Source organism: Esox lucius, chromosome 21 (genome assembly GCF_011004845.1).
Source record: "Esox lucius isolate fEsoLuc1 chromosome 21, fEsoLuc1.pri, whole genome shotgun sequence".
Taxonomy (NCBI): Eukaryota; Metazoa; Chordata; class Actinopteri; order Esociformes; family Esocidae; genus Esox; species Esox lucius.
In genome coordinates, this window is record NC_047589.1 from 17,141,105 (window position 1) to 17,165,894 (window position 24,790).

General features: G+C 41.2%; 2 protein-coding genes across 10 annotated transcripts in view; one reads left to right on the forward strand and one right to left on the reverse strand.

Annotated features, from left to right (window-relative positions):
* The window catches only part of plppr5b (phospholipid phosphatase related 5b), a 96,624-nt gene extending 77,512 nt beyond the window's left edge, over nucleotides 1-19,112 (forward strand). For 5 of the 7 annotated variants that reach the window (XM_034289388.1, XM_034289387.1, XM_034289386.1 and 2 more), the window contains 3 exons: nucleotides 9,101-9,235; nucleotides 12,831-12,882; nucleotides 13,383-19,112. In XM_034289388.1, coding sequence (XP_034145279.1) covers nucleotides 9,101-9,235; nucleotides 12,831-12,881 — 186 coding nt within the window. In that variant the 3' untranslated portion in view covers nucleotide 12,882; nucleotides 13,383-19,112. The remainder of the gene's footprint in view (nucleotides 1-9,100; nucleotides 9,236-12,830; nucleotides 12,883-13,382) is intronic. The other 2 variants (XM_034289389.1, XM_010891130.4) reach the window with 1 other exon arrangement.
* Nucleotides 17,535-23,282, reverse strand: LOC109614847. 3 transcript variants are annotated; one of them, XM_020041587.3, is made up of 3 exons: nucleotides 22,149-23,282; nucleotides 19,253-19,349; nucleotides 17,535-17,715 (listed from the first exon to the last, which is right to left on the reverse strand). In XM_020041587.3, coding segments are annotated over exons 1-3 (1,194 nt in total). In that variant the 5' UTR covers nucleotides 23,244-23,282; the 3' UTR covers nucleotides 17,535-17,713. The 3 variants fall into 3 exon arrangements, with proteins under 3 accessions (XP_019897146.1, XP_019897145.1, XP_019897144.1); XM_020041586.3 differs by having other exon boundaries at nucleotides 17,535-17,703; nucleotides 19,249-19,349; XM_020041585.3 differs by having other exon boundaries at nucleotides 19,249-19,349.
* Between the last annotated feature and the right edge of the window lie 1,508 nt (nucleotides 23,283-24,790).

Genomic DNA, 24,790 nt, shown 5'->3' on the forward strand with positions numbered 1-24,790 from the left:
GACATGTACAGAACTATAAAAACGTGTAGGTGTACATGCTTAGTATACTGCATAAAACAATGTTCACAGTCTAAGGCTTGTTATATTTGATATCACTTCACAGCAGGCCTGAATATACAACCTCACTTTCAATATGTAAATTACTGACATTGATAACATCACTTTTAGCTGTTAAAATACATTTTAGCATTACATTTGCAAAATGCGTTTCATCTTACAGTCAGCAAGATATTATGTACTGCAGCAACCTTGGTAAAACCACTACTAGCTTATCCTTGCTTGGAGTGTGTATGGCGCCAGACAGGATAGCGGAAAGTTGCGGGTTCGTAAAAGCCATGCATTTATAGTAACACGTTTTTTCGAGATATATTTAAGGAGGAGCAATAAGTGCAGGAGATTTCACACGTTCTCGTCTGATAGAAAGTTTATTTATATTTTTTCCGTAACACCGGGTCGTGGCGGTGCAGCAACCGTTTAAAAGAAACAGTAGACTAGATAATGTGACCAATAAAGTTTATAACATTTCAGAAGTGTTTTAGAAGATCAGTGGCGTCATTAGGCCTGGTCGTCCGGGGCTATAGCCCCGGGACTTTTATGAATAACCCCGGATCTCAAATTGACTAAAAAATTATAATAATACAGAAATGTGTCATGATATATTCATCTATAAATCTGATAGCGCATTATGACAATGTAGACAATGTAGGCTGCTAGCGTGTACATCGACATTTTCCGCATGTACATTCAAAACGCTGTACTTTCTGTCCAGGTCGGGGTGGTTGGTTGGGCTAAACCCCGACTGTATTGTGATCCTAGCGACGCCTCTGTTCCATTTTATTGAAATGCTTTTTTCGCTTAGTGTTGCATAGCTCTAGCCTATAACCTTTCTTTGGAGTAGGCATATTGGCTGTTTTACTCAATTTGTGGTGAATAAGCATACCTGTTTTATGTTCTATTCATTTTCATTCTGTGAGCATTTTTAATGAAAGTAATTTTTGAAATGTATTGTCAATTTTATCAAATTACTAATTGTAAGCCAACAATGTAGCTCATTCAAAAACACAAAAAACCTCTTGGTCGTGAAAGTGAGCATCTTTAAATCAATCGTAATTTTGTAGCCTAGTTCTGTATGGTAAAATATGCATGTCGAATGTGTTGCTTTACGCACATGCACATGGGGCTGTCGTTCGTCTTATTTTCAAACTGTATGGATATGCCCATTGAAAGCCATTGGATCAGCTACAGGCTGTAGGGTTTTGATGCTTGCTACATCCATAGCTTATAGGCCTACAATGTTGCAGAAGACATTTTGGGCATTCCTGTAGGCTATTCAGATTGTGTTTCAGTTGACATTCCTCTACCAGTTTTCCCGAAATAGCATGGTATTTCTCAAATTCTACCGCTATGCTGTGCATACGCATGGGATTAAATTTGCGTAGAGATACGCACACTTTCCCGTCAAGTTCAACATTGATGAATGTCAACATTTGCGCCAAAACTGGCGTACTCATGGTTTCAACCAAGCGTGCCGCACAAGCCCTGAAAAGTGAAGCCAAAACGTCTCGATCGCCCCCTGGTGAGTGGTCCCAGTATACGTCATAAAGCCCGCCCTCCCCATGTTATTCAATGGGACGCGAGACCAACTAAACAATTAAATTACCCTTCAAATATATTTTTTCCGAAGCTGGTTTCTGTCATTTACTGTAGTTTGTATCACGCTAATGTAAATTCAAGAGTTTGTTTTTAAAATAAGTTTGTTTTTAGTTAGTTATTTAATGCTCTAAAAACGGTGGTGTGACGTCGTGATTCACAGCTGTGATTGACAGCTATCTGAGCCGAGGAGCCACTGAATCTTCGGAGGACTGAGGAGATTGGAACTTTACATTTAATCTCTAAATTTCTATAATTGATATAATTTCACTCGGACATAATGGGTTGTTCTGCATTACATTGTGCTAACCGATCTGGCATTTCCAATCGATCTTTGAATTTTTTTCGGTAAGTTAAATTTATAAGCTATTTAATTAGTAAATAAATGTAATGGGCTAGCTAACGTTAGCTAAAAGACAACAAGCCTCGTTAATAGCCATGTTAATAACTAGCAGGTGATCGTTAGCTAGAAGTTACCAATTATTTTTGTAATAGGCCTATTCTAAATTAAGGTTAAACATGATGTAAGTTAGGCTATAACATATCGTCTAGGTTTAACAAGCAAAGGTTGTACTGTACTTGGACTTGCGATTGATAACGGTAAGCGCATTCTGCGAGGGAGAGTGAGGGCGGGGCACAGGGGTGGGGCCGTTGATTTCGCGGCTTTACGGCTTTACTTCCTTCTCGCTACTGCGCATAACTACTGCGCAGAACTGGTCCCAAGATCGCTATCTGCGCAGACGCAAGTCCAAGATGTCAGCGCCGTATCAGGACACTGGTGGCTTCATTTTTCACCAATGGAAAAGAGCGAAAGGGCGTCGTCCATTATTTATTCAGTCTATGGTTTCAACACATATTTGTGCGTACGCACGATCGATACATGAGGCCCCAGGTGCTTTTCACTGGGGCGTTGGCCCAAAGCCGATACGGGAGAGGGTACATTCACGCCAAAGGATGTTTTATATCGTGAAGCCCTGCCCATAGGGGCTTCACTCCTATTGGTTTACCCCTATGCCAATTGGCAGGCACTGAACATTTTTATATGCAAATCACACCTATCATGGCCATCTGCCCCATTGTTATAAAAGAGGTCATCATACTTTGTTCTGTCTCCCTTATTTCTTCACAAGAAAGTTTAGATATGCAGTCTTTGGTGATTCTAAACAAGCCTCTTCTAGCCCGGCGCCCTGGCCGCCGACTTCACTGTCGGCTTGCTGGTGTAGCGAGCTGGACCCGGCAGTTGACGTGCACACACTGTGCTGTGCGTGTCTAGGACCGCTGCACGCTCGCGAAGGCGCCATTGAGGAGCCAGTGTGCACCGCCTGCGCCGTCCTTCCTTTACAGGTGAGGATGGACAGGCTGCCGTACTTCGCCGAGGAGGTCCTGCGCATTCGATGCCGATGCCCGCACCGGAGGAGGACCTTTTTGAGGCCACCTGCTGGATGCTATGTAAGTACGCGGAGGAGGCGTGGGGGACCCCCATAGTGACCCGGGGCACGGTCAAATCCCACCTCACCTTCACCACGACATTGAGCAGGGCCATCCCGCCCCTGGAAACTACTCTGGCATCTTCCCTGGTCCCGGGCCTGAGCACCTGGAGCGACAAGCGCCCGGCTCTGCCATCCCTGAAGGACTGTGTCTCTGCCAGCCTGGCGGAGAAACAGTACACCCTGTCAGTGCAGTCCCTCGCGGCCTGCAACAACATCGGCCTCCTAGCAGCGGCTATGGCCGGGATTTCTGTTGGGTGAAGTGGGGTTCTCTTCTCGCCCCACTTAGTTGTCAGGCCAGCTATGCTCAGCTGCGCCACCTGCTGGAGCCTCTATCTCCATGGTTACGGCTGTAACCGATGGGGAGATGGACAGCTCGGCCCAGGTGACACATGCGTCCTCCTCTCCCTTTCGGGTTTGCCCCACCTTGGGTGGGTTGGCTGTTTGCGGACGGCCCCCCGCGGCGGTCGGGGCCGAGAATGCGTACAGTCAGTAGCTGGCCACAGCTCCCCAGCTGCGTGTTCGCCTGCTCTCTCTGTTTTACTCAGAGTGGCGTCAGCTATGCACACTGCCGGGCTGGTTAGACAAGACGCTGAGGAAGGGCTACACGCTGCAGTTCCATTGCCCGCCTTCCCCATTCTCAGTGGTTGAAGAGACCGTAATGGTATCTCCTTTGAAGGTCGCTGCCCTACAGGAGGAGATTGCGGACCTTCTGGAGAAGGAGGCGGTGTCCCTAGTCCCGTTGGGGCAGAGGGAGAAGGGGCTGTACTCCCCTTACTTCCTGGTGCCCATGAAGAAGGGGGCATGAGGCCGATTCTAGACCTGCACATTTTGAACAAATGTGTGTTTGTTGAGGCCATTTCGCATGCTCACGACAAAACGTCTCCTGGAGTGCGTGCACCCCGAGGATTTTTGCGTCAGCATCGACTTGAAGGACGCCTACTTCCATGTTCCTATACTGCCGTGCCACAGGAAGTTCCTGTGGTTTGCTTTTCAGGGCCAGGCGTACGAGTACACGCGGATTCCGTTCGGATACGCGTTGGTTGGTGATAGGTTGGTGACTCAGCTCACTCGTCTGGGGTTTGCTGTAAACTGGAAAAAGAGCGCTCCTCAGCCCAGTCAACTGGTGGTATTTCTGGGGCTCCAGATATCCACAGTATCTTTGAGGGAGGCCACTCTGCGGTCCTTGGCCTACGTCCGACCGTTGCGCACGGTGTCGGTGTACGTGATCATGTCGCTGTTGGGCTTGATGTCTTCAGCCTACGCTGTGGTTCCGCTGAGCCTGCTGCACATGATGGGCCTTCAACGCTGGTTTGCGTTGGATCCGTCTGGATCCGGTGCATCACCGGTTGGTCAAGATCCTGAGCGCGCTGTAGTCGGACCTGGCGATCTGGAGAGACCCGCGCACTCTGCTGCGTGGGGTTCCCATGGACGACGAGTGGCGTATTAATCCTGACATTGTGGCCGAGGTCTGGGGACGCTTCAGGAGGGCGCAGGTGGATCTATTCGCATCCCGGGAGGAGCTGTGTGACGCGCTGTTCGAACCGATTGATCAGATACCGTTGAAGATGCTGTCCCTTAAAACAGAGCTGTTGTTGGCTCTGACCTCTGCTAAGACCTTTGTGCGCTATCGACGCAGCCTGGCTGTGTTGCCATCAACGGCGATGGTAGCAGGGCTGTGTTGCTCCCTAACCTGGCCTTTCTGCCCAAGGTGATCAAGGCATTGTTTCGTTCCATGAAGATTGTGTTGTGGGTGTTTTCTCCCCCTCCCCATGCAAGAGAGAACATGGGGGGAGGGAACAGAGAATGACGACCTCTTTTATAGCCATGGGGCAGATGGCCATGAGTGCCTGCCTATTGGCAGAGGGGTAAAACAATAGGAGCGAAGCCCCTATGGGCTGGAGTTACGAAAGTAACCATCGTAATTAAAACATTCAAGACTCTGTCAAGGCTGCAGCAAAGATTGTGAGCGGAGCGAGCCCAGTTTGACTGGAGTGTGGACTGATATCTGAGCCAGCCTGAAAACAGTCACTCAAAATCTCTCCAGTACCGCTAATCCCACTTGGTCAGGGCACGCTCAGCAGTTAAAAGGTAATTAAATTCATTATTACAGAACTGTACATGATAGTCGCTGTGGGAAAGTGTATGCTGTGTATTGATATGCTTCAGTTTGCTGCTGTTTGTTATGTATATTTACTAAGTAATGTATATTTACTAACTCCTTATTTAAAACAAAATCTGGTGTTATTTCAACACAAAATGAAGTTGTTGTTCTCACGGCTAAAAAAATAACACATTAAAGAGATTATCTTAATGAATCATCAGGGTGTGAGCTAAACCCATTAGATCCAGTGATGGTTTGGCATTTTAAATTGGAGAAGATCATAGCAGTGTTCCATTCCAACCATTAGTATTAGCCCTCCTCCCTTGGCCCCATCACCATTCTCTTTTCACCCTCCTCTGATTAGATCATTCTATCTATGATGAGGTCCTTCCACTTGTCAGGCACTGGTCTTCAAAATACATTGAGTACACATATTTATTGTTTTATTTTCAAGCAAGATAAAAATGCAATTAATTCAAGGTTATCTGTCTATCAGATAGTAATGTTGTGTTATTAGAATTGTGGTACAGTCACAATAAATTCAGCCCACAGAAATGGGGTCCCCCAGACCTTTTGAAAAGAAATTCTAAAGTTTCAGTTAGTTATTGACTGAGTAGAGTTAGCAGCGTGTGATTTTAATAATTGTGTATGCTTTCTATTCTTTAAATCAGCCTGCCTCTCAAGATTGTATTAGAATAAGATATATTTCACTTCATGATTCTACAACTTTCCATTTAAAGGTTGACGCTCAAGCATATCACTGAATATGTCATTCATTCACATTAATGGATTATTTGATGATTGATGATATTAATTAGTATATTTAATTCTGCTTTGTTTTAGGATAAAACAAATAGGGAATTTAGGGCATCCAGACTTATTAGAAGTGGTTTATTTAGTGTTTAATTATTCCACTCATTAAAAAATCTATAATATCTTTCCTAAATACGTCTAATCATGAAGTGCAAGAAAAAATATGAAGAATGTTAAAACATACAATATAAATATATTATTAATAGATGTCCGCCCTTCTAAACCACCTCCATGACAAAACTATGGCATCACTGTGTCACATCCCCAATTTGCCATTATATTGCAGTAAAGTCTGTAGCATAAGATCTTAGTCTTCAGCAGTGCTGCAGTAGCTCAATGACTAACATTCTGTACTGGGGCGAAACATAGCTTTCTGTCCCTTGGGGGTGAGGCACAGCCTGGCCATCCCATACTTCTGCAGAAAATCTTTGTGTGATTTCCCATGTCAAACATATACGCAAAGAATATTATACTGTTCGGGCAATTACATAAGCAAGTTTTAGATACAGTGGATATGAAAAGTCTACACACCCCTGTTAAATTGCCAGGTTCTTGTGATGTAAAAGAATGAGACAAATCATGTCAGAACTCTTTCCACCATTAATGTGACCCATAACATGAACAATCCAATTGAAAAACAAACAAATCTTTGAGGGAGAAAAATTAAAATCTCACAATATCCTAGTTCCATAAGCGTGGACACCCTTAAACTAATACTTTGTTGAAGCACCTATTGATTTTACTACAGCACTCAGTCTTTTTGGGTAGGAGTCTATTAGCATGGCACATCTTGATGTGGCAATATTTGCCAACTCTTCTTTGCAAAAACGCTCCAAATCTGTCAGATTATGAGGACATCTCCTGTGCACAGTCCTCTTCAGATCACCTCACAGATGTTGATTTGGATTCAGGTCTCGGCTCTGGGTGGGCCATTCCAAAATGTAAATCTGCTTCTGGTGAAGCCATTCTTTTGTGGATTTGAATGTGTGCTTTGGGTCGTTATCGTGCTGAAAGGTGAAATTCCTCTTCATCTTCAGCTTTCTAATGGACGCCTGAAGGTTTTGTGCCAAAATTGCCTGGTATTTGTAACTATTCATAATTCTCTCCACCCTGACTAAGGCCCCGGTTCCAGCTGAAGAAAAACAGCCCCAAAGCATGATGCTGCCACCACCATGTTTCACTGTGGGTATGGTGTTATTTGGGTGATGTGTAGTGTTGTTTTTGCGCCAAACATACCTTTTGAAATTTTGGCCAAAAAGTTCAACCTTGGTTTCATCAGACCATAACACATTCTCCCACGTGCTTTTTGTTTTTGCAAACTTCAGCCGGACTTGGATGTTTTTCTTTGTAAGAAAAGTCTTCCGTCTTGCCACCCTACCCCATAGCCCATTTATTTGAAGAATATGGGGGATTGTTGTCACATGTAGCACACAGCCAGTACTTGCCAGAAATTCCTGCAGTTCCTTTAATGTTGCTGTAGGCCTCTCGGAAGCCTCCCTGACCAGTTTTCTTCTCGTCTTTTCATACATTTTGGAGGGACGTGCAGTTCTTAATGTCTCTGTTGTGCCATATTTTCTTCTCTGTGTTCATTGGTATATCTAATGCTTTGGAAATTATTTTGTACCCTTCTCCTGACTGATATATTTCAACAATGAGATCCCTCTGATGGCTTTTGCTCTGAGATGAACTAAGAAAATGTGAGGAAAATCCTACAGGAACAGCTGAACTTTATTTGTGATTAATCAGAGTCACTCTAAATGATGGCAGGTGAGTAATGACTTCTATTTAACATGAGTTCGAATGTGATTGGTTAATTCTGAACACAGCCACATCCAAAGTTATAAGAGGGTGTGCACACTTATACAACCAGGTTATTGTAAGGTTTTTATTTATCATTTTTCCCCCTCGAAGATTTCAGTTTGTTTTTCAATTGAATTGTTCACATTATAGGTCACATTAAAAGTGGAAAAAGTTCTGACATGATTTATCTTTGTCTCATTCTTTTACATCACAAAAACCTGGCATTTTAACAAGGTTGTATAGACTTTTTATATCCACTGTATACTGAACAGAAATACACATTCTTGTTGCTCTTATTGGCTGCCGTTGGTGACGTGGACCCATTGATGCTCCGCCTCTTTCTGTAACAACCTTAGCTTTGGGAGTGGACAGCAGGTAGCCTAGAGGTTTGTAGTAAGCATTAATACGGAACGGTTGCTAGTTCGAATCCCAGAGCCGGTGAGACTAAGAATGTGTTCGGTTGGACCTCATGTGCACACGGACAAATATCTCCTTTCCGTTTTCTTATTTAGCTCACTGAGTAACATTCTGTAACAACGTTAACCTGCTCAAGGTCTGAAAACCAAGCGCAATGTTTTTAAAGCAAAAGAGGATGTAATGCATTTACTCTCTGTATAATGACATGTTATTGTCATGCATGTGCACTGTCCACAGTTTTAAAGCAGAGTGCTTGCGCACGCTTTTCTCTTACTCTCACTCAGCTGCCTGCTGATTGTGCATTGCTGCCTCAGCCTGCAGCACCGTCTCAACGCGCACATATACCTCCGGCCCATCCCTCTGCTTTCCTCAGTCACTCAGCAAAAGCCTGCCTCACTGCCTGATAGTCTGCAGCAGTAGGTCACAGTGAAATTAATAGAGTTTTTGCGATGGTGGCCACTTTAGCAGCAACACAAATACTTGCCACTCGTGACCAGCATAGCTTCACCGGTGAAATAGTTCAGGTATCCTATTTTGCGAAATAAAATGCGGACATGGCAGCGCCGTGTCAGGAGTACTGCGGTTAGCTCACTGTGTAAAATTCTATAACTGCCTTAGTTAGGAAGAAAGCTGCAATATGGGATTTCCCCACTCTTTGTGTTGTATGATTCTACTCATTTGCACCTACCCAGTAAGAGGCTGGTAACATACAGTATTGGGAGCAGTACAATTCTGAATGCCTACGGAATGGTGTGCTGCCTTAAGGGGTGGTTGTTTCGGGTGGTTTGTGCGGTGAATAACTCCTGTCTCTGCCTGCTGTGTCTTCCAGGTGGTGTGTGTGGTGCATAACTTCAGAGGCAAGCTGTTGCTAAGTGAAGACCCCCCGCAGGACAACATGGCTAATGTTCCCATGATGAACATGTCAAGAGTTGAGAGTCCACTGGAGAAGTACATGGCCTCGCAGGTACTCTACCCTGTAGCTTATAGCTAGGACGTTCTTAAATAAACCAAAATGGGCTGTACCGTGATGGAAATTCAAAGGTTCATCCAGTGGAATAGCGGTAGGCGAGGCAGAGGCAAATCTCTTGTACCCAATGGCAGTTTATTTAAACTTGCAAGGAGAGAGGAGCCGCAGTAACAGTAACCAGTGGAAAATCTCTGAGGTAGTTGGAGATACATTCAATACTTATACCAGAATCGGTTGGGGTAAGCATTTGTGTAGTCGTCTTGTACAGTTCCTTATCCCTTTCTATGCCCTGTTCAGTGTTTTCCTCTATCCTGTCATAAAACACATTGATCTGTCTTTGCCCCCGACCATGACAAATGGTTTCCATCAACATCAACACCTCGTGTTCTTCCTCTCAGGGACAAGACCGTCCTGTAATTTTCACAACCTAGATGTTGGGGGTCATGTCACGAGACTTTCATTGTGCAAGATGAAATAAATCAGTACAATAGTTTAGTCAGACGTTTATCCTAATAACTATCATATAACCTATTACATTTATTAACAACAAACACAGAAACATCCATAACAATACCCGGTCAATGGACTACAGCATTGCTGTATTGTGAATCACTAGCCAAATGTATTTGGGTCATATACTGTGAAAAGTATTTGGACAATAAAACAGTATTCTTTGGATTTAATGTTGTATTGATATTCTTACTAAGATGCAGGCTGTCAGCTTAAATTTCTATACTACATAATTTTTTTGATATACAGCACTTTTTGTACATAAATTCAAAGTACCAAAAATATATGGAGACATCATTTATAATAAAGTAGTAAAGTTCAGTGCTTTATCGTGTGCCATTTGCATTCAATGATTGCCTAAAGTCTACAACATATTAGACATTACTAGACTCTGGTGTTTAAAGTGTTACTGCTTATTTGAGTGTTAGATTGACTGGGTTTTATGACTGGCGTTTATAAACTATTTATCCTTACAAGTGCGTGCATATACGCCCCGCTGACCATCTATAGGAGACGGACGATGAGGACGAGCCTCCTCGGTCGCTCAAAGAGCGCATTCGAAGCTTCTTCCACTGGATCGGAGGGCTGTTCGAGCACCTGCAGAACACAAGGCAATAAACGTGTGCGCCCGTTTGTGTGAGGGCTCTGAGCCTGCCAGCCAATTCTCTGGATCACACTGGTTCCCAAACGAAACCCTGTTATCCTCATAGTGGACTAATTCTGGCCAGGGTCCACAGGGTACTAGTGCTCTGTGTAGAGAATATGGTAACATTTGGGTCGCAGACACTGACAACACATATAAAGTAGTTGACCCTCTGGCCAACTGGCCATGATAGACAGACAATGGGGCAAATGACCAGAACGAACATCAGGTTGTTATGCCCAATGATTCTGTGTCCAGAGTATTTGGCAATTCCTGGTTGAAGTGCTTTCCTTTCCTTCTCTCTGTTAAGAGTTTGGATGCGTTTCTGTTGATATTTGAATTTGCTTGTTGGCTTAGAAACACTCCAGTTTTAGCTTCTAACCGGGATCTTAAAATACAAAATGACAGTATTTGCTGCAGTTGCGAAGGTTGCTGCTATCACTGGCAGTTGAAGGTACTTCACACTCTTTGTGCGTGATAATTGAACCTACAGTTTCTATTCGTTATACCATATAAACGGCTGTAAATATTGCATCATTGCCAATTACACACAGTGGGAAAATTACCTGTACTAAAGTTAGCCTCAAAACATCTGTCAACAACCGACGTTACCATGCACAAATGCTAAAGCAGCAAGAAGCCTCCATGGAAGAAAACAAAAACATAGCTAATTTCCATTCGCTCTGGTTAACCGCAGAGCTGTAGGGAACTGTTCCAGTTCTACCACATTTCAGCACATGTTCACTAAACTTGGAGGCCTTAGAGTCAAAATGCAGTTACTGGCTATTTGAGTATGATCCTTAAACCAAACAACCAAATAAATCAATCAGGTTGTTGTGGGGGATTTACTTCATGAAGGATTTAAACATGCTGCTTTCATGGTTTTGAGTCAGACATCCTGCTCTTCTTTTCATGGATATTGTGAGATTCTGTCCAAGTTTGATCCATGAACAAAATAAATGCAACCAGAAGTCAGGGGAGAGCCATCTTTATTCAGCACGAGTCTATGATGTTGACCTTCCATTTCTCATTTCTATCTCTTCCATAATTACAGAGGCAACACAGTCTTTTATGTCAGGATACATAGGAGGTGACCAGTGGTCATAACCAACCATTACACATTCCAATACCCTCCAATAAGAAAGGTTTATCCTACAACAGACCCTTGTATGGTATGTTCCGACCCATGGTCAATGGACCTATCCATAGAGCCTATGTCAGTCACATGGGCAACTCCTAGCAGGAGGTATGGACAGAATGTATGGACAGGATGTGTGGGGCCCATCAGTAACAGGCAACACGTCCTATCTATGGTCCTTCTTTCAGAGTTAGTCAGCACATCTGTGTTGTGTTAAGTTTCTCATGCCCATTTCCTATCAATATGCATGGACAGAAATGTGTCCAATGTGACTGATATTTCTTGCCTCAAAAGAGGATTAGACTATGTGGGCCTGGGTGGCGAAGTGGTTTTAGACACTACCACAGATTGTAGCAGCGTTATTTTGGCCAAGTGTTCTATTTGTGGATGCGGCAAACCAACGATGTGTGGGGAGGGGGTGTCATCGTGCGTTACCATTTGTTGGACAGGGATTCCTTGTTACGTCATGTTGTAGCTTATCCTTGAGGTATGTCAGGCACCTGAGTGCTCAATTGCTGTTTTCGGCTTGGGGATGCATTCTCCTCACAATGTCTGTACAAGTGAAAATCTATCGAAAGAATCAGGACGGGTTGTCTCGGTCTTGAATAGAAATAAAATAGAAATGCAAAATAAAATGTTGTTGTGTGTCCAAGTATTTATCCCTTACACATGAACATTTAATAGAGCCACCCTATGTGTGTCTGCTCACATTAAGCATGCATGTGTGTGCTTTCAAAGGACTTTGTTTCTATGAACATGTTTTGGGGGATAATGCACTGTACCGCAATTAATATAAAATACCCTGTTTGTCGTATTTGCGCATGTGATTTCAATTCTATATGAACAGGTGTACGATACTGAAGTGGAGAATATCTCAGTTTCTATGTAGATGAGTTGTGTGGAAGGAGAGCACAGAGTCGTTCTCTGACAATAGTGTCTGAGGCTGCCACTGACTCATTCACATAGGTATCTAATTGTGGTTGGTGAAACTGCAATTCAATTCCATCCTGCCAACCACAGTATTTAACCGTGGATCTTGTTTTTCCACTACATGAAGTTCTGTCAGTTAGGCTGCGCTGGGGCTCCCCTGTAGTCGTCCATCACTCTTTACCTAGCAACACTGACACAAATAAAATCAGTGCCTGTTCACGCAACCCTTTAAGGCTTAATGTAGCCTCATAAACCTTCATAAGGCTTCCTGGGTAATGTGATTATAAACATTTAATACCCTATGAAGCCTGTTCTAAGTTGTTTTGTATGTGACCACTGCATCTGACCAGGGTCCGTTTGGTTGGTTTCAGATCTGGGCACGAGCAGACAGGGGTTATATGGGAGTTGAGCCAGATTATTAAGGTAGCATATGGCTGTATTGCTCCCTTTTCATTCACCTGTCCCGCCTGCTGCTGCATGGCTCTGCCGCCATCCCACCCTATATCTATACTAGCACTTTCATGTGATAGTAAAGGTTTGCTAAGGCTCTTTTGTCTACTTTTGAAAGCATACAGTATGACTACTGAAACTCACTCAGATTCCCCCTTGCTTTACTGCCAATAGCTCTAGCCAAAGCTGGCTGATGACTCCCACTCTGTTAAAAGGCATACAGTACGGCATCTGTTTACTGATAAAAGCCGCAGAATCGGTATATTTCATAATGCACTACCATTTCATGAAAGAACCAGAAAAGAAACAAACATGTTGTTACCCATACGCATGGGGGAAAACATGGGCTTTTTAGGTCTAAATTAAAGTAACTTCAATCTAATGTAGACAACTTGCATCTTCTTAATGATTTAAAAGAAAAACAAAACCTTTTCTGTAGAATCTCTTATCTCGTTCTTTTTTTCTCCTTTTAGAATCACATCGCCTTCGCTGAAGTCACATGACGTTGAATCGGCCGCTTGGCAAACACATTGGTCATCTACGCTCTTTACCGTCCAATCAAAAATCTGAACGCTCTTCACCATTCAATCAAAAACCGAATCGGGTGCAATGCTTATTATATACGTCTACTGTATAAGGTACAGTATGTCAGTGTTGTCGTTGTCTTTTTCGTCTCTGGATCCTATGTTATGTAAAAACTCCTCAGTAACCATGGGTAAAAGTCTCTGCTAAGTTTCTTCATCAATTTACTGTATTTATTTGATACATTTTTGGACTTAATCCCAACATGAAGAAAATCTACTTATTTCCACTGGAATATACTTGTCTTGTCATGGTAACCAAAAATGCTGGCACACTGTGACCCAGATGCCAATATCTCCTGCAGCAAAGAGGACATCACCGTGAACATATCACACTGCTATTCAAATGTTTGCTCTTATTCATTTTGCCGTCTCTTCATAAAAATTATATTACAATCACTGAACTCTAATTTGTCTACACTTTAGAGAAGCACTGCTACACTTTTTGTTAAATCTGGAATATAAGGAGCACTATTTTTGTTTAATTCCTAGATTCAAGATTGCCCTGTTACCACATGTAGACATATACAGATTATTTCCCAGAAATAGAAATAGTGGTTTATGAGAAATGCATACCTGTGATGTCGGTGAGACTTCATGTTGCACTTTGTGAAGTTGACACCTCATCACTTGTGAATGTGTATGAGTTATGGAGCATTGGAGCCAGTGTGACTCCAGCTCCTGTTGTTTGTCTTTCTCTTCTCTATTGCTCAAGCTCTCTCCTACACTATATATTTCTCCTTCTTTCTCTCTGGTGTTGAAAGGATACAGAGTAAGGTACACAAATAAATAGTTAAGTCTGTTGGTGACACATTTTATATCATATGACAGGGAACTCTGTCCCTCTCTGTGGTTGATTTTGAGATTTTTTATTATTGTCTTATGTTTTACTCAGATATTTATGTAATTCAGGTACAACAACACATCTTCTGTCACTGTTGTTTTATTTAACCTGTGGTGAAATAAGAAAAGGGTAATTTGACCAAAGACAGAAAAGTATGCAGAAAAAAAGATTAGCATCTCGGGATGCAAGCTTCAGTATTTCAATATTGCAAGCGTAGTGTCTTTATATTAAATCCTAATTATTTCTGGCTATTATAATTGACAAAACCCAGTCAATTTGAAAAGTGTCAAGAGGAGCAATAAAATAATTATTTGGCTTGCCCATCAGTAGAGAAGAACAGCATAGCATATAATTCCCCATTATGTTGACCCTGAAATCTATATTTTTGTAATGATCACTAAAGCACTTACACATAAAAAAAAGAACATCTGAACAATAACACAGAAACATGACAACAGCAGAACTTCAAAATCAAGCTTGACTCTAAACTGAAGGCAATGATAGCTACCCATATCGCTGCTTGAAATTATCTAGAACATTCAGGATTTGTAAAAATTTGCTAACATGTGCATTGCAAGACCTAACTGGTATTATATTCAAATTATGAAAAAGAGAACAGTATGATGAAAAAAGAAAACTGTTAAATGTACTGTATGTCAATATCCTTTTGTCAAACTTTTTTTTTTAAATGGTTTTGCAGTATATGTGTGTGTGTGTGTGTGTGTGTGTGTGTGTGTATATGCGTGTGTTGGACAAAATGTACAGTACATGTGCTCTACATTTCTTATCAACTGACTTGAGACCTTGGGACTAGAAGGTTCTATCTGATATATTGTTCCTATCTGGGCAAACATATTTGAAGTTGGTGCCATAAGGTTCTGTCAGCAATCCAATAACACATTGCTAGGTTGTCAAATAAAAATATTATTTTGTATGTTATGTGATTTACTTATGAATTAATGGAAGAGGAAGGCATCAGAAAACAGTTCGGAAATCTGCAACATTTAAATTACATATTTTCTTAAAAGCATCGATTTTTGCAGGTATAAATGAAAATGTATTTACTATTTCTGTATTGTGTGTTTTTTTCAGCTAGCTATTTTAAGATAAATGCAATAACTATACTAGTTTTAGATGAGAGAATCTGCTAAATTACCCAATTGTATATGTAAAATATATTGATATGTAGCAAATTGTGAGTCCCAACAAATTTACTCATCCAACCTATTAAGCTTTAGAAATGTTGGTCGTTTTCCATTCAAGGATTTTGTGAATTCAAAAAATTTGACATATCAATGAAAGATTAAAACCACACTCTAAAAAGGTTCTTAGAAATATACTCAGTAAAGGCGAGAACTTTAAGGGTCTCTATCCCTACCCAACAGTATAATGGAGATGTTAGAAAATAACTGAGAACAAAAGATAACTTCTTCACATCTAACTCTGAAATGACAACAAACCCTCTAACATTTCATTTTGTTTCAACTTATTTCCCTTAACATGTAAGTATGTACACAAATGAACTGACTTTGCCTGGTCAGAAAAATTGCTGTCTGATGTCCTTTTTCCCCGATTATTGTCTATGGCAAAGGGGAGATAAAATTTGTATTGTGAACATGTTCTTATTATTCATAAAGATGTTTTTGGCCCTACGCACACTTTCGAAAAGATATGCATTGATCAAATAAAGAAAAACTGAAAATAAGGATTTAGGACCACAGACTGTGCATTCCACAGTTCCTTAGAGGGAGGTAGATAATGACAGTATGTTACTGAGAAGAGAATTGTTCACTGTTAGTCCACCATGTTATTAACCAGAAGTTTGATATCAAACCCTTAACTACGTGATTACTTTACAATGATTTGTCTTTTTTTACTCATGTACTGTAACTTACACCTATATTGTATAATTATTTTGAGTAATGTGTCATTGTCTTTAATCTCATTATCAGAGATGCACAAGGTCAGTTTAACTATACATCTTCAGTGTTATGGTCATATGGGTGGTTATGGACAACAGTTTAAAATGTAAACATTTTAACTGTTGCCTGTGTTTGAACACAGCTTGATTTATATGCATATGATCTTTTATGACCATATGTTTCTCTGTGCTTATTCGACACTATGTGCTTAAGTGTATTGAAGTGAATTATTTCCACACTTTCCCTGTGTCATGTGATCAGCAGTCATGTGAGGTGAAATGTATATATATTTGGGGATGTGAACAATCACTCTGTTTGACCTGAGAAAGGTCCAGCTGAGATCAAAGTTGTTGTCAATAAAGCAGTGAATTGGCAGCATTAACACAATTTTTGGGCCTTATCCTTATTTTCAAATGTTCTCGTCTCATTTGGAGTGTTACTTTATGAGGTTAATGCAAACCTTTTGATGCTGAAAGAGCCTTTAAGTAAAATGGCCATACCTCTTTGCAGTCTTACAGAAATTTTACATTTCTCACCAAACAATCCCTATCAACCCAATTTAACATCCAACGAGGGACATTTCACCATAGCACCACTACATAATTTACCAACTAATGTTAGCAATGGTACATTTGTGTCAGAAAAGCACAAGAATTCATAGCGTTACATGGCAAAACCACAAACATACATAAAGACATGTTTACTGGGAGAAATTCTAATTCATGCGTTTTCAACTCTCCACTAAATCTGGTTGTTCTGTTGATTGGAACTGATGAGACAACAAACACCTGAGGCAGGTTTAGCGTAATAAGAGCTGTGGTCATGCTGAAAATAACGTAATCCGCACTGTGAAATGTGGTGGATCTGTGATGTTGTGGGTCTGTTTCCTTCCAAAGGCCCTGGGACAATGATCCAAAGCATACCTCCAAAATCTCACAAAAATGGTTCACTGATCATAGAATGAAGCTTTTGTAATGGCCATCACAGTGCCCTGACCTAAATCCTTTTGAAAACCTGTGGGGTGAGCTGACAAGGAGAATCCATTAGCGAGGGCCAAGGACTCTGAAATATCTGGATCCTTTCTGTATGGAGGGGTGGTCTCAAATCCCTCCTTATGTGTTCTCCAACCTCATTAAACATTATAACAAACGACTCAGGTCGGTTATCTTGACAGAGGTATGGTGCAAGAAATACAAAATTCAAGGATGCTTTTAGAATACAATCATTGTTTCTTGAAGATTACAATTTTTGTTGTTGAAGAATAATTTTTCATTTGTATTTTTTTTATGTATGATCAGGCCATGATTGGGGGAAGACTAGATCTCCCAAATTGCACATCTTCCTCCCAGGCCCGTTTTGGCTTGACATCGCTCCTGCGTCATCCTGCTGGGTTATGGAGCATGAGGAAGGCCAGCCCGTTTCCATTCGCAGCTGTGATCATGTCAGCCTGGGGAAATCTCTATATAATCATAATCCAGTTATATAAAAACACAGTTTAGGAGTCATTTTGATCTTAGACCAACATCATTACCCCTCCCAATAGAGAGAATCCCCTCTAATATTGATAATATCTGGGGTCCTACCATAAATAAATTGGGGGTCCTACTATAAATAAATCTGTAGGATTTATTTATAGTAGGAGATATATATCTGGTTAACTTGACATATCTCATTCTGTCAACCGACCCTCAACAGATGCCATTAAGGTAAAATGGAAAAAGGAACTATGCCCTGAAATCCACATAGTAGACTGAAGTGTAGCATGGAGTACATTGATAGTTTTATATGATTTAACGTCATAAACAGGTTAGGCAATTCAATGTGAGAAATGTCTAACTGAAGGAGGCTCACTGCTCCTCTGCAATTTTATTTGTCCACTAATCTGCAGGGCTAAAGGACTGGAATCTTTGACATCCTCTCTGGTGTCCTTCTGACTCCATTTAAACCTGTTCAGATGCTCTGAACCAAAACACCTTATCACAACAATTTAATTAAGGTCCGGTTAGTAAAAAAAAAAAAATCTTGATATTTGGGAAAGAACATCTACTAAATTATGGCTCAGAGAAAGGACAAACACCTTAAATATTGAGATAATTCTCTAACCAACTTTAAAATAGGATTTGTCAGCCTCCTGGAAGATCCTAGATTATGCTTCAAATGAACTATTCTTCTTGCATGTGGTCTCAGGCTTCGTGTTCCTACTCTTTTCACCTGAGCAGTAGCTGTTTATGATTTTATATTCCTTTCTCTTGATTGTATTTTTATTTCTTACTTCATATAAAATGAAATGACAAAACACCAATATAGTTAATTAAAATCTCCTATGCTGTCCTTTTTGGCTGTGTAATAAATTACAGAAAATACAACTTTTTTTATATATATATATATATATTTCTATGTTAACTATTAGATGGACATTTCTATTCCCAAGGTCACATATTATTACTTGATAGTGTTCCTATTAAGAAAGAGCTGTACCATGCTTTACAATTACATAGGACTATGTTCAGATTTTTTTGTTGTCCAACTTTTGCATAATGTTAATATTTCATATATATGTTATTTTACTTCAAAAAACATACATTTATGTTGAACAAGACTGTCATGTAACCTACTGTTTTACATTACTGATTTGTATTACCTTGTTCTATAATCAGATCGTTGTCATTATTTAGCATAGTGATGATTTTTTTGTATGGATGTTGTTGATACTGTATTCTGGTCACCTAGTTGTTTTTCCATACTTCTATTTCTTCCCTTTGTCTTTTTCACTTCAACATCAATCAGATCATGACCTTTTACACTGTAGACAAAATGAAATTGACAGTCTTTGAATAAAAAAAAATATCAAATTGACATAACTTACTATGCCTTCACTAACTTAAAAATGGAATTTCTTTATATTTGCTTAAGTTATTTTTGTCTATTGTGATTGATGTGTTGAAAAATATACTCATGTCCTTCCTCCCTGACAGGAGAATGACTGACTGACCTACACTGTAGAAGGCGAACAATATCCAGTAGAGTGACGTCACGGCATGTTGTTTTATAGGACTCACTCTGCCACCGGTTCTCCTCTTGACTCTCTGAGTCCTATGGAAAAGAGACAAAGCAATCATTCACACAGGAGCGAGTGAAGCGCCATAGACCCATTCATAAATGTCATTCACCACAGTAGAGGAACATGGTTTAAAAAAAAAGGGAAAAAAGCTATTCTGAAGCTGTTGTCTGCTTTCCAAATGGAACCAAATCTCTTGGGCTTTGGTCAAAAGCAGTGCATTTTTGGATTCAATAGAATCTCCTGGTACACTGAACTGTCTGTGCCCTGTGGAAAAAATAGTTCTTTCAACTTATCCTCAAAGGAGGAGTGCTGATCAGGACCAAGAATTCACACTCGCCACCCACCAAACAATAGTACATTTTTGTATTTGCGAAGAGGATGATTATTTCCCCATGCGGGTGGAAGATCATATGGCTCTATATCTCCAGACTTATTATGAAGGGTGGTGTAGGGAGCTCCAACAGTTTGACCCTATTGCCTAGTTCAGGAGTATATGTGAGTTGGGATTTACACTCACCTAGTGAGTGTAAATAATAAGGATAATAAGGATTATTAGGAACTAGCATCAACAAGGCATTTTCGCCCACAGGACTGCCGCATACTGGAGGTTTTTCCCTTTTCACACCATTCTTTGTAAACCCTAGAAATGGTTGTGGGTGAAAATCCCAGTAACTGAGAAGATTGTGAAATACTCAGACCGGCCCGTCTGGCACCAACAACCATGCCATGCTCAAAATTGCTTAAATCACCTTTCTTTCCCATTCTGACATTCAGTTTGGAGTTCAGGAGATTGTCTTGACCAGGACCACACCCCTAAATGCATTGAAGCAACTGCCATGTGATTGGTTGATTAGATAATTGCATTCATGAGAAATTGAACAGGGTGTTCCTAATAATCATTTAGGTGAGTGTATTGCACACACAACATCTGGCATAGCTGTTTCAGAAGCATTTCATACTTTTCAAAGTGTCACAGCTGAACTATGAACGCCATATAATTCTAACCAATCATGTGCCACACTGACAATGAGACTGTACTGTAGGAGGACTTAGGTTTGTATTGCATTTGGGGGGGTCAGGTTCAATGGATCCTACAATTGGGAAGGTGGGGGGGGGGGATATTGGCGTATCCCCCTCAAAGCAAATGATGCATTAGGATTTATTCCGGATAGATAAAAACTTTGGCTACAACCTTCAGTAGCGTTATAGTAAGCCTAAAATAAAACTGTTCATGGTTATGTTGCGACTATTTCTGGGGAATTTTGGAATTACGCATCCGTGCATGATTTTTGGGGTAATATAGGCTAGATAAAAACCCATGGGCAGTAAAAGAGTAGGGGTTACGATGATTCTGTTTTCTTTTCACTTCACAAAAAAGTCACTTGTCATCACCTATATCGATGTCATCATTCACAAATGAAAGAAAAACTAAGTTTTTTTTGCCATGAAATACCTTTGGCTGTGTTCAAGTAGTAAGTTATATACTATTAAGCCTATTACTGGCTAATAAGCTGTTAAAACGGCCAGTGGCAAAAGCCATACATTTCATAAATGCTTTTTGTGGTGGAGGTTAACTTAACGAGAAATGGTAGTCAGTTTAACACAATGATTAATGGTGTCTAGCGAAATATTCAAACATGCTGTGATGTTAATGCGTGCCAAAATGATCTAATGTCAAGATGCTATACTGACACAGGGCAAACGTATAGCACCATGGTGTAGTGGTTCAAGACACAGCCACTCATGTGGGAGACACGGGTTCAAATCTAGTGAGGGCAACGGTATTTATCACTTACTTGCGGGTCAGCTGAACTAGGCTTTCCCGGTTCCTTTTCTGGTTTAAAAGGAATCACTTTTACTCTAAAATCTCCGTACATGACACTTAGTCTAAGTATTCCTGGGCAATTTAAATTGTTTGTTCACATGCTTCAGGATTTTCAATGATAATTTGAGTTTAAACTGCAATCGCAAAGCCATCAAATTACTGCACTAGTCTTATACAAGCTAGTGAGTGGTACAGGGATAGAATTCTTTCAGACAAATAAGTGCATGTGCTGGCTCTGTTACCACGGTAACAGACCACCCTTAAAGGGGCAAATGAAAATGTGTGTCTCGTGTGTGATATTTTGGTTAAAATACCCATGTCACAACAATTCCAAGGAAATTTTACATACATCTTATATCTCACATTTATTTTAGAAGAATTATACATCATACATAATGTGCTTGAAATGTAATTGGGGAAAAAAGACTCATTCTGGCTGATAGGCAAAATGGTTGCTATTTTATGATGTATCACGTTTTGCCTGTTGGACAAGGGCTGAAGTGTGCAATGGAAATGTATTATTTTCTGAATGTGCCTACTTATTTTTCCCTAGCTGAGTATACTCAACTCAATCTTCTTTCATTTCCAGTTGTGTAGTTATCAGTTTGAGTCAGTTTTGCTAGCAGTAGTGAGTCACCAACAGCTGATACTTATAATGGATAGTTTAGCCCTATTTTAGCCCTATTTTTTACTAATTTACTAACTGGTCATGTTTGTCTACAAATGTCCTCCAATGTATACTTTTAATAAGGTTGGTTCCACCAATCAAGTTGCACCTGCCGTCAGAGATGGACGAACATAGGAAACAGTGGTTGTATTTGATTAAGACGTTTTACGTAACATGAAGAGCGAATTGGACAACCCACCTTAAAGAATGCAGTTTCACAGAACAAACATAAGTACAAGTGAGTGTTTTCGGATTTGTTTTATCGACTGTGTCAAAGAGACTTGCCTGTCGGTCAGGTCGCTAACTGGACCGACGGAGAGACGCGGTGGAGATACTCACCCAGGATTCTTCTCTCTGGATCTGTATCCTTACACCTTCCTTCTCCCGCCTGGATCCCTGGTCCTTCTGTACATGCTGCTGAAGGGTTCGGCTACTGTATTTATCCCAGCCATAGAGGCATGTATCTGAATTACATGTCTGGGTCAGGCTACTACCACAACTTCTGTCATTATTATGCAAGAGGCTGGTGAGACTCTGGCTGTGGGAGTCTTTCCCGGGGTGGTGCTTTGGTCGACCGACCCGAATCTGTGCTCCATTGTCACCTATGGGCTGCTGCAGCAATCTCCAACCCGCTGGTCTGAGTCCAGCTCTTTTGGCTGATGTGGTACACTTCAGAGAGTTCACCCTAGAGGAAATACGCTGGCACAGCTTTAGTATCTCACAGCCAGGGGCTCTGTCTGTGTTCTGGAGGATTGGCAGTGTCCTGGTTGGGATTTGAGACGATTCAGGGTTCACCATCGCCTTACACCGCCATGGCACTGCCAGGTCTTCATCCTGATCTTCAGTAGACTGCTCCTCCACCCGTGCAACCCCTGACGAGGCTGGGCTCTCGTGCGACCTGGTCAGTGGCAGCAGTTTCCGCCTCAGTCGCTGTTGTTTGATGTTTGTTTGCGCAGATTGTTGCAGGCCTTTTTGGCTTTGAGCAACGTGACTGATCTTTTGATGCGGAGGATCGTCAGAGGGCGTTGGGCAATGAGTCTGAGCACAGCTGGAGTCGGGCTTGTTAAATCTCTTCCAGCAGGGGTTGGTATGGAGCTGTTTCGGAGATTCCACTCGGTGAGAAGGATCGGGATCAGCAGTGAGCTTCTTCACCATCCCATCCTCCATTTTTGTTTCTCCTTTGACCCATCCCCCCTCATTTTCCACTACGTAAGAGCACGGCTCAGTTAGCAGATGGGGCGACACTGTGATGTTTCTCACGTCCAAACATCTGCAGTTCAGATTTAACTCTCGTTTTGCCCTCTGGTGCTTATGAAATTCATTATTGTCTGCTGGAGAAAAAAAGAACAGAAGAATGTTCATGTTTACCGACTGCAAAATTAAATACTTTAATCTTCCAATGCTACTCAGCTGTGTGTGTGCGTGTGTGTGCATGCATATCTGTGTGTGTTAGAGTAGAGCAGGGATGGGCAACTGATGGGGGTAGGGGCAAACAAAAATCTGAATTCATTATGCCGGGCTGCAGTGGCCCGCGGGTCCACATACACACATCTGTACACAGAAGATAAAGTGACTATTTTACAAGGTGCAAATGCCCTTATTAACAATTTAGTGTTAAGCCTGTACCACCACATCAGTGACGATTACCTTTAGCTTTTAAGCTGTGTTTAGAATAGAGCACACATCTTCTTTATACAAATGCCCACAAGCAACAGGACTGAAAAGCCAAATAGTGCTACCATGTAAGCCTGATATAAAAAGAAATGTTCTTTGCCCATAACTGTATGTCCTCCGTGGCTGCCCATATCCCATTAGTGAAAAAGAGATCCTTTTGAATAGTTGAGACATTCCAGTCCAGCTGCAGTCATGATGAATTGCAGCCGGGTCCTGTTAAGGCCTTACAAACCCAGCAAAGACTTGCTGAGTTCCAAGCCAAGGACATACTGTCTGTGTTTCCCTGCGTTTATAAGCAACGCGTTAATCCATAGTGACTGAAATCAACACAATCAACACGTTAAGGGCACATTTCGCATGTGAAATAATCCCAAAATATCAACATTTTTACTATCCTTAATCCTAAACATTAACCCCAAAAATGAATACCCTATCCATGTTTGCAACTGTTACCCTGAAACCTACAATTAAGGAAAATTACTCCCATTACATTTCTATTTTCCTTAATCTCTAACCCTATCAATCTAATCCTAAATGTAAACCTAAATTGAACTCTTGACCCTAAACCTAATCACTAGCTCTAATTCTAACCCTAAATCTCCATATAAACCTAAACCTTAAACAAAGCCTGTTTTCAAATTTTTTGTGTTCTCATATTTGCCATGGGTTTCTCACATATATGTGTGTACACACACACACACACACACACACAATAGTACTGCGACGACATCCGTTAGCATCGGCACTACCTTCATAACCTTTATGGGCCATTAATGTTACATGTGGTAAACACGTTGTGTGTTTTAGTTTCATTCCGGTGATACGGTAGCAGGCTTCATCTGAATTGTACCCAAAGTTCAGCTTCACTTCTAGGAAAAGGGAAGGGCAGGAATCAGGATACGGGTGTTTATTAGGCTCTGAGGCTGAATGACTGTCTGAATAGGTCTGATTACTTACCGCTGCTTGCATTATCTGGCTCAGAGCCCTCCCAACCACGGCACAGAGGATTCTCCTCTCTTTTAATCCTTTCTGAGAAGAAGGATGTGGAAAAAGATGAGGCGCTACAATCCTATGTCAGTTAGGTTTAAAACCACCACAACAGCTGAAGTGTCAAGTGGAAATGACGAGCAGTCAGACACCACTATGAGGAACATTTTCTGCCATATCAGGAGACACCTCAAGAATAGAGCACATGCAAGCTTATTTTCCTCATATTAGACTATATTATATGTATCCCTTGTAAGTCCCTGAACATTGTAGCCAGCTTTCAACTGGCCTTGGAATTTAAACGTTTGAATGTGATTGTG